The sequence below is a fragment of the Manacus candei genome, unplaced genomic scaffold, assembly GCF_025592945.1.
Source record: "Manacus candei isolate 608988 ecotype Guabito, Panama unplaced genomic scaffold, ASM2559294v1 h1tg000067l, whole genome shotgun sequence".
Classification (NCBI taxonomy): Eukaryota; Metazoa; Chordata; class Aves; order Passeriformes; family Pipridae; genus Manacus; species Manacus candei.
Window position 1 is genome coordinate 11,155,654 of NW_026138115.1, and position 15,047 is coordinate 11,170,700.

Sequence of the window (15,047 nt, forward strand, 5' to 3'; positions counted from 1 at the left end):
AGAAGAGTCAATATTTGTTAACTGGACTGCTGGATGTTTTCTTTCTGGGGTTTGCTTTGGAGGAGATGCTTGTATGGTCCTGGACTAGACTGGCTGAAGAGCACAGCAGGGGTAGGAGTAATATACCTGTCCAGCACTAGCAATCCTGCCCAGCTGCTATCTCCACAGCTCTTGCAAGGCACAAGGAACCCTAAGGAGGGATTTTGGCCCTCTCCCTTTAGGGTAGGAAACATAGCTTGTCTCCCCTTACTGTTCTGCCTGTGATGAGTCATGTTCTCTCACCTGCCTCATATATGTGTGTGGAGGCAGGTTTTGAGGGTCTCTGTGTTGTGAAGAGGTCACTCTGAGAATGCAGTGGAGGTGTGGTCTCTGAGCACTTACTGGCCACCGCTTGCTTAGTAGAAATTATGGATTTTCCCTAGTTTTGCAGTGAAGGTAGAGGAGGTGGCTGCTGGCAGAGCCAAGCTAGTAGCTCTTCTGCCCCTCCACAAGGTGCTTGTGTCCCTCTATGATCTGCTGCACAGCTTCATGGTCATCCAGTGTGGTCAGGTCCCCAAGCTCACTGGCCTTGTCCTCCACGATTTTCCGTAGCACCCGACGCATAATCTTACCCGAGCGTGTCTTGGGCAGCCGGTGTGTGACCTGTGATGGGGAGGAGCAGAATTAAGGCTGAGGTAAAGGGGTTGGCCAAGCTGCCAGGGTGCTGGAGCAGCCTGCATGTGTTACCTGAACGTAATCTGGAGCTGCGTACTTAGCGATCTTCTTGGAGATGAGCTCCTGTAGCTCAGCAGCAAGAGTCTCCTGTGTGTAGCCACTGTCCTTCTTCAGCACAACAAAAACGTAGGCTCCTGGCAGAAAGACCTGAGGTTACTGAGCACTGTGTACACCATGCTCCTGAGGGCCTGCCTGGACTTAGTGCCAGGAGAGAACTTCTCTGCTGGTAGCCTCTGGGGATGCTCTGTAGCCAAAGCTGTGAGTGTTTTTGACCATGCTGCTGCTGCTGTCACCTTATGCAAAGCCTAGCTGGTCTTGTGCAGTTGTGATGGCTGTGCTGTGATCCCTGCTAACGTGCTGTGTGGTGTGGACACAGCCACAGTGTCACTTCTGACTGCAGTCCCTTAGCCCCAGGAGAGATGTTTCAGGGGCAGGAAATCAAGCATCTTACCTTCTCCCTTGATCTCATGTGGGTAGCCGATGACGGCAGACTCTGCCACTGCCACATGATGATTCTGGAAGAGAACAGGGCTGGGGTTTGGCTTGGTGCTTTCAGCAGGCTGGCTGCCACCTTGGAGCTGCCCTGAGCTGACTTGGCTGCTGCAGCCCACCGTAATGCAGAGAGATAAGGAAGGGCCTCCGGTGGCCTTTGCCCTTTTTCCTTCTTGCCTCAGTAGGTCTGCAAACACAAGTCTTTTCACCCTGCCCCTGGTTGCTTTAGGCTTGCACCTTGTAGACCCTGTTCTGTGCCTATAGGTTGCTCCACCAGGTCCCACAATCTTCACTGGCCCAAAGATGCTCCTCCTTAACATGTCTGACTGCTGCTTTGGGATTCACTCGCTTAGAGCATCAGCCTTACCAGGCTTTGTCTCTCCCTTGCTGTAGAGAGCCAGAATGAGAGGGAAAAGGGTGGGAAGCTGTTCCCACAGGCAGGCTCTGGGTCCAACACTGTTCCCTGCTGCTATAGCAGCAGCGTATTTCCATCTGGGGATTCAAGAGAGACCTCCCTGAGCACTACCAGTGTGCCTTTGCTGATTCCTTGGATGGCTTTACCTCCCACCCATACCTCTTACCACAATGTCCTCCACCTCTGCAGTGCCCAGCCGGTGTCCACTGATGTTAATTATGTCATCCAGCCGTCCTGTTAGCTGGTAGTAGCCCTTCCTGGTACGATACGCACCGTCCCCAGTGAAGAAAAAACCTGCCAGAACCATGCCATGGTCACTTGTTGCAGTGAGCATGTGAGCTGCTCACCAGCTGGGTTTTCACCTTGCCCCGTTTTCCTCTCTGTTGGCACCAGGGCTCATGTACTCTGTGCCTTCCTCAACTGCTCAGGGTGAAGGTGCCTACCTTCCTTGTTAGTCTTCTGCCTCTTTTGGTGCCTGATCTATCATCAGGCTCCTTCCCTCATTCTGCAGTGTGCTGGCTAATGCCCAGCCTACCTCATCACCTCATGCTGGAAACACTTTGCTCCAGTGCAGGTGCCTGTGGTCTTGCTGCTTCACCTCTTAGCTTCACATCAAAACACACACACTCTGGGGCTTGCTCAGTGCCTTGGGGTGAGTGATAGACGCTGACAGGATTTGCAAGAGATGCGCCAAGAGGTCTGTCTGTGCTCAAGGGGATTGGGGGCAGAAAGACAAATCCACTACCTTAAGACAATGTGTGATCCAATGGGGAAGGTTGGTGAGAGAGACCCATTCCCAGGGCAACGCTGTGGTAACAAGCCTGAGGAAATGAAGGGCCTCAGCACTGAGGAGGGTCTATGGAAGAACAAAGCAGCCGTACCCTCTCTCCTGAGTCCTGCCTCCATTCAGAAAGCCAGCAGGCAGACACAATCACACCCAACCGAACATGTCTTCAGTGCCCTGCCACCTGTTTTCCTTACCTGGATAAGGAGTCAGATAGGTTTCCAGAAATCTTTTGTGGTCATTGTAAATGGTTCGTGCCATACCTGGCCAGGCTTGTGAGATGCAAAGGGCTCCAGAGATGTTGTTTTCTAGAAGGACATTTCCCTGTAAAATAGTTACTTTTTAGTAACCGTGGCTGAGGGTACTTGGAATGTTTAGTTATTGCCTGTTTTAACAACCCTGTGATGGAAATGTCAGGGAAGGCAGTGAGGAGGGTCCTTTGCTCCCCAGTCCAACAGGACAGGCTTAGTCTCTCCCAGCCCCAATCTGCCTACCATGGTGGGATGCAGGGCCCCTCCAGGGACATTGGATGTTCCTGCCTAGCTACCTCACCTTGGAAAGATGTGCCAGGGAGCCCAAGCACAGCCTGTCTTGTCAGGACAGTGCAAACTAGAAAACAGTTCAACTTCTGCACTAGTTGGAAGGACAGCTTCACTGTTTCTCCCTTTCCAGTAAGAAGGTTGCTGTCCAGCAGAGGTGAGCAGGAAAGACATGTTCACAGCTCTCTACTCCCATCAGCAAGTATATTCTGCAAGTGGCTGGTGGAAAGTGGGCTGAGCCAGTGCCTGGACTGCAGGTTATAAATATACCTTGTCATCTAAGAGGGTGGGGCTTATCCCAAAAAAGGGTCTCATAGCCATGCCTGGAAGGATTTCTGCTCCGGGATTAGAAGGACGAGGTGAGATACAGATGCCTCCTGTTTCTGAAGAAAAAGAAACCGTAATGCTCATCAAAGTTGGGAACAAGAAGAAAGCCAAGTAGCACTGCTTGGCTAGCAGCCTTTATCCTGGCCCCACTGCACATGGCACAGGCTGTGGCTGGGTTTGCCAGAGAGCTGGGGAAGGCTCTTTGCAGATGGATGATGTGCTCATTTAGTTCAGCAGGAATCTGCTGAGATGTGCTATCAAATCCCCCGTGTTTGTCTAGGTTACCTTTAAAGGCCATTTCTCTCTTTCATGTTTAGGTGCTCCTGGGCCCTTACAGCCTCGCTCATACAAGAGTGTCAGTAACAACCATTATTACTTGGCCAACAAAGCAGCAGGTCACTCCTAAAGCCTGGGAGAGCAGAAGCTGGAACAAGGAGTCATATGCATCTCACCGGTTTGCCACCATGTGTCCACTACTGGGCATCGTGTCTCGCCAACCACACGGAAGTACCATTCCCACGCCTCCTTGTTGAGGGGTTCCCCCACTGCAAGGGGAAAGACAAGGGAGCAGAGCAGAAAAATCAGGTTCAGGACACAGCTTCCCATGACCTGCTAGTGGAGCCATCCCCAAATAGTGTAGTGTCCTGACTTTGGGGTCTCACGTTGCTGCTGTTCTTGGCATTTGTGGGAAGAGGCAGAATCTGATGCGCAAGGATTTGCTACTCCAGCCCACGCTGCTGCACTTACCTGAGCCAAGCACTTTGAGAGAAGAGCGGTCATACTTCTTCACCCATTCATCACTGTATCGCAGGAGCAGGCGGATGGCAGTGGGCGCCCCATAGAACTGGTTAATTCTTAACCTCTCTACTGTTTCCCAGTAGCGGCCTGGAATGGAAACAGGGCCAGTGAGCACCCACGCATGTCCTCCCAGCCCAACACCAAGATAAAGATAGAAGAGGTGAGAACAAAGGCTCTCTAGCAGTGCCAGGACCCTCAACCAAGTTAATCCCATGATAGGAAGGACTGAAGCTATTCAGGAGCAGCAGCAGGCCCTTTTCCTCCACATCACATAGCTCTGCTACTCTCCCTGCTGCAGGGAGGGGCAGGGAATAACAGTTCCGCCCCTGGAGAAGAAGCAGTGGCTTCCTAAGCAGAAGAAAAGACTCTTCCCCTGGTAGCTCTCTACTGGGCATAGCCTGCAGTCTGCTCCTGAGGCAGCAGAGCCATTGCTGCATGTGTCCTGGCATCAGGCTGCCTGCAGGTGTTGCAGGGTGCCGTGGAATATCCCAGCTCCCCTGAGACACCTCACTCACCAGGGTTAGGATGGACAGGAGTGCTCTCAAAAAGGACTGTGGTGCCACCATTGCAGAGAGGGCCGTAGACCACATAGGTATGCCCCGTGATCCAGCCAATGTCTGCCACACAGCCAAAGATGTCCCTGTCCTGGTAGTTGAACACGTACTAAACAAGAGAAGAGAGGCAGTGAGGGGTAGTGCCAGGGCCTGCCTTCCTTGCAAGGGGGACAACAGGGAGCAGTGTACTCTCTCTCAGCCCTAACATTACTGCATCCTTCTATCTTCCTACCACCCCTGCAGGGACTCTTTCTTCCTGCAGAGTTTTTGAAAACATCAGAAAAAAATAAAATGCTTTATGAAGTTGAAGGATATAGACACTTAATAAAAAAAAAAGAACAGCCAAATTTGCACTTTTCCAAAGGAGAGAGCAACAGCCTTTCCTTCCTTTTGCTGATGTCTAGACGAGGCTGATCCAAATATCCTGTCGCATCAAAACAGAATGTTCTGGCTAAGGAATGTCCCTCTGTACTTACATGTCTGCATGGAAGGAGAGGAGTTGTAGGCAAGGGCAAAGTGGTAGAGAACTCCATGAACCTCTCCTGGGCACTTCTGGGCTCCTGGACAGTAAACACTCAGGAAACCCTGAGCTCATCAAGGAGCCCAGCATAGGAGCATTGAGGCAGCAAGCAGAGGGACCATGTGATACTTTGGCCCAGAGCAACCCCAACTTGCTCACAAAAATTGGAACCTCTCCACCTCAGCTGGATGAGTGCTGTCCTGTGCCTGCAGGCAGGTGGAAATCAGAACAAGCTCTTCTTCCCACTGCCCCATTTATTCCTTGGGAGATCCTTGGCTGCAAGGCTGGAATGTGAAGGAAGGATGCCTACCCTGTGCAGGGCAGAACTGAGTGCTGTCAGATTGGCAGTGACACATCCAGTTTCCTTAAGCACTCTCCTTCATTTCATTTTCTTAGTGCCAGGAAAACTTCCTAGGGGCTGGTCTCCCAGTAGCCCACCACTTCTTGCTTTCTGCTCTGACTTGTGTGGTTTCAGACTTTCCTGTCTCTTCCTGCAGCTCCCTGCTGCAGGCTGCCAGCTGGGACTCCAGGGCCCCAAGTGTTCCATAATGCTCATAATGGAAGCTTCCCCTGCTTCATCTGTCTTTTTTTAACAGAGCAGTGAGTTATGGTAGCAGCAGTCTGCCCCATCAAACTGAGGGATCTGTTTCCAGATTTCCACTGCTCCTGAGAGCTAACATGGCCACGTGCTGCTCACCCTTTGCATTGCCATTCTGGTATGGCAGCCCTGGCTCTCACAAACCTACTCTGATGGTCTCAAGTGGGTCACTTATTGTGCTGGGCAAAGCTTAGCTCACAGGGAAATCAAGGGCTTCCACACACCCCGGGAAGTATGGTCTCCAGCATTCACAGCTAACAGAGAAGACCCAGCCAGCCCTGAGCTTGCTTAGTCACAGCATGCATGGTCTGAGGCACTGCTGGAAAGGCAGTCATGCACAGGGAGAGCCAGACCCAAAATTAAGGGACTGTTCAGTTAGGAACTCCCTCGGACACAGAACCCCATATAATTTCATAGGAATGCCCCTTGCAACCATTCCTGTGGCCACATGCATCTCTGTGCTCATTGCCCTTTTATCCAGCTTGGTTAGAGTTTGGTTTTGGCACGTGTCATGGTTAAAGGCTTTCCTCCTACCAAAGATGACCCACACTCTTCAGGTATAGGTCCTTCTCATGAGGGCATTCACCAGCTTTTACAGATGTTGTTAAATGTGCCCCTCCCAGAAGCACTGCCTTCAATCTCCCACATGAGTTGGGGTACTTACACTTAGGAAAAGCAAGCCACAGTTTTTAAGGAGCAAATGGATTCTTCCCCCTCACACAGTTGTGATAGTTTCAGTCTAGGCCTTCCTGGAGACCAGCTTGTAACCAGGAAGGAGCTAGGGAAGTGACCAAGGAAGTATTCCATGCTATTCCTTTACATAAACTGAGGTATAAATAAAGGTGGTCAGAGAGACCTCACTCTCTCTTCTTCCAGTGAGGTTTGGGAATGGTAGATCCTTGTCTCGGTCTTGCTTATCTGGAGCTGAGGCCTGCAGTGACTGGTGTTGTGTACCATGCGTGAGGGGAGAGTGCTGGGCTGCGTCCGGCTGTCCTGCTTCTCTCAAGGGAAGTGGTGAGATTCTGTTAGTTCTTTATTTTGTCAGTACTGGGTTTTTCGATTGTGCATACCTGTTTTGTTTTCGTCCATTTTTGTCCATTTTTGTCCTTTTTTCCCTTTTCCCTTCCCCTCTTTCCCTTTTGGGAGCAATTTGGGGTTTCTGTGTTCATATGTACATAGCACCTTAATTGTATATCTGTAATATATGTAAAATATATTATATATTTTATATAGCTTTTGCTATTCAGTTTTTTTTTCTTCTCTCTCTTCTGAGAGCTTTTCTTCTGTGGGGTTTGGCGGGAAGCCAACTACAACTGGCTACAACAGTAATATAAAATTACCGTGGCAGGACTGAGCATCCTACCTAGTGGTTCCATCTAGTATGGGGCAGTGAAAGAAAGAAGCAAGCCAAGAAGGTAGCTCAGAGGAATATGTGTTTGGGAGACCCTGCCATGGAGCACCACCTGTAGGCAGAGGTGCTCTACTGGGCCGATACCCTAGGAGGGCTTCCCAGAGACTTGGCACTGGCTAAAGATGGGCTCATAATGCAACAAGGAGCAGGTCTATTCCCTGCACTGCCTATGAGCTGCTGGCTCATACGCACTGTGTCGCTGGGATCCATTACCTTGTGTGTGAGAGCTGCAAACAGCAAGTAACCAGCTTGGGAATGAACCAAGCCCTTGGGTTTGCCAGTACTGCCTGATGTGTAGAGAAGAAACAACATGTCTTCACTGTCCATGACAGCAGGTTCACAGCATGCATCCTCTTTCATCATCTCCTGCAGGAAAGAGCACAGCAGTTCTTTCAGGATCTCACAGCCTCCCCTGTGTTGCTTGTGCACCTGTGTTGCCTGTGTACCTCCCCTGTTGCTCCCCACACCTTCTTGTGCACCTCTCGCCCAAGCCTCCTTCCCCTCTGAGCACCCAGCTCCCCCTAAACATCATTCCTTGTCTCTGCACCTCTGCTCCCCTTGCTCAGCAGCCTGAACTCCCTTTCGCCTTGTGGAGCTGGCAAACACTCTCCTCAGTCGAAGCAGACCTGCTGAGTAAGAGGCAGTTATTTTTACACTGCTGCTGCTCTGACCAGCACAGAAGTCTTCCAGGAAGCCTTTCCAGCACTAATTGCTTGCAGATGCGATGAGCAGAGACGGAGAGACTACTGTGTAGCTCCAGGGAGCCAGCAGAAATGCACGGCAGGGGCTCACCTGTTCAGAAACGGTGCTCCATGCTGGCAACCATAGATAATGGGCATACGAGCAACCTCACTGCCTGCTTCTTTGGACACAAATTGCTAGTAGCACTCACAGAGAATGCCAGATCTGCCAGCAGAGCGGTGTGTGACAGTGCAGTGGCAGTCCAAGGCTGGGTTCACAAAGTAGCAGCCCATGTCTGGTGTGTTTCTAGCCCTCAGTCCACCCTGCTATGAGCCCTGACTTGCACTGCCTGCTCCTGAGAGCACAGGGCTGGTAGCGTGGGAAGAGACACCAGTAGTCCATCCTGATGACTCCTGAGACTCTCCTGAACTCATGTGCAGCTCTGGCTGCAGCTGCTGCTCCTGTTGTGGGACAATATCCCCAAATTGTGTCAATGCCAGTGAAACTGTCATGGCCAGCCAAGACCCTCTCTCCACCCACTGTCCCTACTCCCAGAGCAAGCACTTTGCCCAGGGAAAGTGGCAGTAGCACCAGGCAGGCCTCACCTCCTCCAGTGGCACATCTAGGGCTGTCATGGGAACCTTGCTGGTGGTCCTCATGGAAACTAGAACCCGTTTCACTCTGGGGCAGTGCTTCACAGCCTGGTCCACTGTCTTCTTTAGTTCAATAACCTTGCCACCTCTCAGCCCCTGGTTCACTGTAATCACTATCTCTGACTGGGCTGCAGAAGACAGAAAAGTCGCATGAGCAGCTCTGCCCTTCTCTATCAGTCACACAGCAGTTTGGCTCTACCATGACGCTGCACCTCTTTCTCTGTCTCTCAGCCCCTGTTACTCATGTCCTTCATTTAGCAAAACCAGCAGATTTGCATCTTGATTTTCCATTAATTCCTGCCTGTGTTGCATCTCCTCACAGGAGATGCTGTATCCCAGCCCTTCAGTCCCACGGATGAAAGAGAAAACCAGTTCATCCCATGGGCTGGAAGGTATTTAGTGAGCTCATGCCATTTCCTGGGTTGCTAATCCCTGCTCCATGGCTATATATGATATCAGGATACCCCCAGATAGCTCAGAGAATTTTACTCAGAAAACCTTTGCCGTCCACACGATCCTGAGCCCCCCAGCTGCTGAACCAGCAAGCTCAACACTGTCCCCCAAGGGAAACACATGTCACTCTTACCCACTGGCTCTTACCATCCCGGATCCTGTCCGCAAGGGACTCTGCACTGAACCCAGCGAACACCACAGCATGCACAGCCCCGATGCGGGCACAGGCCAGCATGCTAGCCACTGCCAGTGGGCACGGGGGCATGTAGATTGTAACCCTGTCACCCCGTTTCACCCCTTGCCGTTTCAAGGTGTTTCCCAGGCGACACGTCAGCTCTAGCAGTTCCCTGCCCAAAGAAGCAATTACACAGTTAGAGACTTTCTTGCAGATTTAACCACTGTGCTTAAAGATAGGGGACCTCAGAGTTATACACAGTTTATCCCTGCACTCCTCACTCTGGACGTCCATGGGAGGGCTGTAAAATTCAGTGGGAAGGAAAGCAGAAGACAGATTCTAACATGGGTTATTATTTGTAGAAAAGAAATAAAGCAAAATGGTTTCTGTACAGCAATGGCCACTGGTAATTCCTCTGGCTCAGCAAGCACACAACAGCGCAGCTGACTTCCACGATGACAGCCTGCTCATTTCTTAGCAACCTGTACAGCTGGCTTGACACACTACCCTGCATAGCTGGAGGCTACATGTGAGAAGTTAGATATTTTCTCCCATGTAAACAGGGTCCTGTGCATTGCTAAAGCTGAGAAGGTCAAGTCCTCCAGAGCTTGTGCCCACTAGCAAGAACAACAGCTGTAGGGAAGCAGTGAACAAAAAGATGCCTCTCCCGAGAAGCGTCCCTCCCAAAAACCACAGCTTGGATGTCAGTGACTCATTTTATGGAAGGGCTCTCCATGCAGGGAGATTGGTAGGGGTGGATGGTCATATTTGTAGTGTGAGGTCTGGAGCCAGAAAGGACAGAGGGACTTTTTTACTGTGCAGGGGAATTTAAGTGAATTCTGCAGCAGAAATTCAGAGAGCAGGCAAATTAAGCTGGAAGATGGTGACCCCAAACCAACCCAGCAGGGCTGGACAGGAAGTCCTCCAGAGAGCCAAATCCAGCAGCACTGCTGACGTGCAGATGAGAATGGGATTTCTCAACACACACAGAGCTGTGAATCTGGCCTGTCTTGCAGACCATTTACCTGTAAGTTTAGACTCCAGGAACCTTGCTGGGAAGGCACACGTGTGACTTCCTGTGTGTTTTACCTACAAGCACCGCAGTGCTGCCCCAAGGATCTTACACCTGCCTCCCCAGCTGGGTAGAGACTCCTCAGGGCCCAGAGGATTTAATCAGGAGGTAGGCTAAAGTTTCAGATCAGCACAAGCAAGCCAACATTCTGTTGATCTATCTGCGTGAAGGGATGCTGCATTCCCTCACATGACAGACATCAGCAGATCAGCCCTGTAGATATTCATGCATGCTGCAACAGGACTCATATGCTGAGAGGTAGTAACTGACCTGTATGTCACCCGTACTTCCTCTCCTGGTTCATCCTTCTCCCAGATTAAGGCCACTTTGTCTGGGGCTGCATGGACATGACGGTCCAGGCAATTCACTGGAATAGAAAACCCAGTCTCATCAACAGAGAAACCCTCAGTACATCTTACCTCTCACCTCTCATAAAGCCAGCACCAGCAGTCCAGTTTTCAGGTCAGTCAGGGCTGTGTGTGGGTCTTCTCAGCAACCTTGTGCAACATTTGTGGATACTAGCCAGCAGATCACAAGCACCATCCCAACCTCATTACACTCATCACCACTTCAATCCCCACCAATCCCCACTATCAGTTTCCCCCTTAACTGCAACTTTATGCAATCCAGAGCAGAAACTGCCTAAAGCTCCTTTGGAGGTCACATCCACAATGTCCTCAGAGTGCCCAGCAAACATTAACTCAACCACCACTCCACCCAGCACTGCCTTGCAGCTACCTCTGGGTGGACTAGGGCAGTTTTTGAGTGGCAGTGCTCCTAAATCACAAATGTAGGACAAAACAAACTCTGAGCAGGAAAGCTACAGAGTGCATTTGTCCAAGATGGAAGAGAGCCAGGGCAAAGGCAGAGCACACAGCCGCTGGCTTTCCAGGGACATCGTAAGCTGAGGCTTTGGCTGTTCTTCCAAGAAAAGTTTCCCACATTGTTGGCAGCTGCAGTTTCCTCAGAAGCCTTGTTCACTCTGTGTTTTCCTTAAACCTGCTACTGAAGTCATGGGATGATGCAGCAGCCGCAGTTTGCATACCAAAATGCTTTTATCTCCTGACCATTTGTAGTTTCCCAGGAGAGAAAGAAACATACATGAAAGGGGGAATAATAAGATCTCAAATCCTAAAGGCAAATAACTCCTGCTCTCCTTTCAAAATGGACTACAAGACCTGATTTTCTGAGAGGTTTGTCTCTTATTTTGAACACTGGGACCAACACCACTGTGAGCAGGACAAAGTGTTACCAGCCCCTGGTAGCCCCGCTAAGGCAGTAGCCCCAACCCACAGAAGAGTCTCCCATGACAGTGGGGACTTCCAGTGTGGCTCATTGCTCTTGTATTTTGCTTTCTGCAGATACATCCTGCCTTCGCTGGGCAGGGATGACCTAGTGCAACCCTGCCTGCTGAATGCACAGGGTTTGGTGCTGTTGCCTGTTGCCAGAATGGAGCCACTGCCCTCATGTGGGATCCACAGAGGCTGAGGAAGAGCAGCCTGGCTGCCAGCACACCCCAATCCACCTGCAGCCCCTCCAGAAAGACCCAGCTGCTACCACAGGATAAGCCACAACCTTACACTACAGCCACTGCAGGACCAAGCAGACCTTTTGGAATCCCCCTCTCTCCAACCCTGTAACAGTGTGCTCTTCCGATATGCTCCCAGGACTGAAGCCCCACACATAGAATTACCTGCAGGCAGTCGGTGGGATCCCATGTCTGCCTCCCTCCTTACCTGCCACGTTCAGCTGCCCACCCAGGAACCAGGAGATCCTGCCCTGGTGCAGGTCGCAGTCCTGGACAGAGTGGAAGGGGGTGATCCAGGTGAGCCGGCTCCTTCCTAGTGCTCCCCAGAAGGCATCCCCTTGATCCACTGAAACCTTGTACAAGTCTTGGTGGTCCTTGAGTCTGGAGAAGGTGATGGCTTCGGGCATGTAGGCAGTGAGGGGCCCATGGCTCCAGGCTCGGGCAGCCACCAACCCAACGGGGCATCTGGGAACCTGAGAAAGAGTTTTGGAGCAGCAGGTCCTGGCCAGCAGCCTGGCCATCACCGCAGGGTACCTGCCTCTCACCAAGGAGATGGGTGCCCTGGAGCCCTTTCAGCTGCTCAGGACACCTGGCCCAGGCAAAACCCAGGCCCCTGTGCAAGCTGGGGCTACGTTGTCCTGGGCTAACTGGACACAAAGAAGCCCTCCAGCACAGGGAGCCTTTCTCCCCTGCCTTGTTCCTCTCCTCCTCTCTTCCAGAGCACTCTGGGAAAAAAGAAATTCAATCACTTTAAGGGAGGGGAAAGGGGCGGGCTGTAGAAATATTTGACTGAAAATAACCTCCATGCTAATTTGAGTCCTGACAGCCGCTCTTGAACAAGAGCCAGGTTCAGCTTGTGCCTGGCCTCCCCTCAGGGGCCAAGGTGCCTGGGCCAGGCTCTAACAGCCTGCTGCTGCTCCTGCTCTCCCAAGGCTGCTCTGCATCCCCAGACTTCTCTGTTTCATCTCCACTCACCTCCCTCACACCTCCCTCTACTCATCCCCATCCCCTCACTCCCCACACCTCCCCTGCTGCAGCCCCACAGTCCTCTGCTGGCCACAAAGGCAGCTTGGGGCAGGTTACCTGTAAGAGTTAGGTCCCCCTTCATGCTAGTCGTGAGTGATAGGACCATCCCCTTCCCAAAATTAAAGCCCATTTACTGCAGAGAACTAGGCTGTGTTATCTGTGATGGGCAGGGAAGGCTTTACTCACTTGGCTGTCAGCTGCAGGGTGGGGATATTGCAATCCATCCCTTCCCACTGGGCAGATATCAGAGCTTTCCTCTCAGGCAAGTGGGGCTGGGCTCTCTCCCTCCTCCCAAACACTACAGACCAGCTGTACCACCAGGTGGACTGGGAGCACTCAATGAGGCCATGGTAGAGCAGGGGGTGGTGGTTTGGCATGAAACACTGCAGCCCATCTCCTCACGCTGAGACCTCCCACCATCCACTGTAGCAGAGCAAAGTTTCTTCCCTGCCTCCAAACATCTTTTTTTCTGCTTCCCTTTCCTTCAGGCCCTACACAGGTAGATTTTTTAAGGCAGAATTTGGAGGCTTCCTTAATTTCATTGACCAGATTCACCTCCCTTCCTAGGGGTCACAAGAGAGGGGCAGAAAAAGCCTTTCCCTGCAAGTAGAGCTGTTCTCAGTATGGCACATTGATGAGATCGACAGCAGACGTGAGAGGTTAGTAGATCTCTTCTTTGCTCTTCATAGTGTGACACCACTCATGATCTGTGGAGCTGATATGTTTGGTGAATAGGTTGGACACCAGCACGGGGAACAGGATCTATCTGCCGTCAGGTACACTCATCGCACGCTATACACCTGGTTTGTATCAGAGCTGCCCCAAGGTCAGTGGGTTACCTACAAGGGTTCTGTCACTCTGGGGAAACGCAGTCCTGTGGGCTTACAGTCCCTCCACAAAGTCAAGCCCAACCAGCCTCATCATTCCAGAAGTCTCTTATTTACTATGCACACCTGCTCTGCTTCTGCATTTTCCCCCTCCCTTTAAGACATTAGATTTTTCCATCAGACCATCCCCAGAAGCCCTTAACAAGGCAGGCAAGTCTCAACTTCTTATCTGATAACTCAGAATAGGTGCCCACTGCTCTCAAATCAGAGCTCACCTTGCTGGAAATCCTGTCAGTGCCCTTCCCTTTCAACCAGCTCCCCTGCATTTGCAGCATCTGGCTGCCGCCTCAGCTCCTCAGGCCAGCTGAGCCCTGCAGCCTGCTCCTGGCAGAGGGGTTGAGCCTGCCCAAAGGTCTGTCTGACTCTCTAACACCATGGCACATGTGATATGGGGTGACCCAAAGCACCAGGGCTGTCCTGGATGCTGAAGTGACTTGTTCTCTGACCAGCTGTATGCTGTAACTTCTGCTCTGAGTACAAGCACATCCCTTTCAACTTTTTCCCTGCAAAGGGAGAGCAGCACCCAAGCTCTGTATTCTCCATGCCTGGATGGGGAGGAAGGTGCAGACCTCTTTCTATGCTGCTTGGATCTCCCACCCCTCTCTGGCTACAGCCTGACATCCAATGCCCTCTCAGCTTTGGCTGAACTCACCCTCCTTAAACACTGGTGACCAGACTCATACACAGTATTCCCGTTTAATTTTATTCTTGTTCATATCTTTACAGAAAATGGCACATAAATCACAGATGCTGGATGACTAGAAGTTGTTACAGCTCCATATCTCAAACACCTCAATACTGAATTCTTTTCTCACTGTATATACATTATTTACACCCCATGGGCTAAATCTAACACGTCGAACGATCAGGGAACAAAGACGAACAGGGGTTGGATGAGCGGGCTGAACATTTGACAGAAGAAAAACTGTGGGGAAAGGGTGCTCACAGCTGAAAGCAGGACAGAAAGGGGCACCTGGAAGTCACTGTCCTACAGCTTTTGGAGGGGGAATAGTGCCCTACTGGGATGGAAAAGTGATGGTACCATGGAGTGGGTTTGGCTGTGTGAGTCTGCATGTGCTTTTATGGCATGTATGTACACATTACAGGGTGTATCAGAGTGGATGTGCATGGCTGTCATTCCCTTTAACACTCAGAGGGTGAGCTGGACAAATTTAAATCAATAAATACATTAGGTGGATATTGTTGTCTCACCTGCAATAATGTATTCAGTAAATAATTTTACCATCTGGCCTCTCTGCAGGGGTGCAGGGCTTTGGAGTTTGGGGCAGAGTCAGACCCAATTGCAGTCAGACCCAGCATTGCAGGAGCCAGCAACATGGGTTGGAGTCACCTCAAATTGCCAGGTGGGACCAGGGTGTTTTGTCTGTGGGCTAAACCTGCCTCTCCTTGCCAAACAGGG

The 15,047-nt window shown here is 51.2% G+C and overlaps 1 protein-coding gene and 1 long non-coding RNA gene across 5 annotated transcripts; one reads left to right on the forward strand and one right to left on the reverse strand.

Moving 5' to 3' along the window:
- Positions 1 to 5: 5 nt before the first annotated feature.
- On the reverse strand, positions 6 to 12,474 carry LOC127479482 (acetyl-coenzyme A synthetase 2-like, mitochondrial). 4 transcript variants are annotated; one of them, XM_051806510.1, is made up of 15 exons: positions 12,260 to 12,458; positions 11,923 to 12,187; positions 10,457 to 10,553; positions 9,087 to 9,286; positions 8,439 to 8,614; positions 7,366 to 7,518; positions 4,585 to 4,732; positions 4,019 to 4,156; positions 3,724 to 3,816; positions 3,215 to 3,327; positions 2,603 to 2,729; positions 1,788 to 1,915; positions 1,166 to 1,229; positions 727 to 848; positions 6 to 642 (listed from the first exon to the last, which is right to left on the reverse strand). In XM_051806510.1, exons 2-15 carry the CDS (start codon positions 12,119 to 12,121, stop codon positions 466 to 468), a joined length of 1,935 nt encoding a protein of 644 aa, XP_051662470.1. In that variant the 5' UTR covers positions 12,122 to 12,187; positions 12,260 to 12,458; the 3' UTR covers positions 6 to 465. The 4 variants fall into 4 exon arrangements, with proteins under 4 accessions (XP_051662470.1, XP_051662469.1, XP_051662471.1 ...); XM_051806509.1 differs by having other exon boundaries at positions 11,923 to 12,459; XM_051806511.1 differs by lacking the exon at positions 8,439 to 8,614 and having other exon boundaries at positions 9,073 to 9,286; positions 11,923 to 12,462.
- A 531-nt stretch (positions 12,475 to 13,005) lies between these two features.
- LOC127479507 (uncharacterized) lies at positions 13,006 to 14,464 on the forward strand. Its single transcript, XR_007907588.1, has 3 exons — positions 13,006 to 13,399; positions 13,476 to 13,566; positions 14,354 to 14,464. It is a non-coding gene; the product is annotated as an uncharacterized LOC127479507 (long non-coding RNA).
- The last annotated feature ends 583 nt before the right edge of the window (positions 14,465 to 15,047 follow it).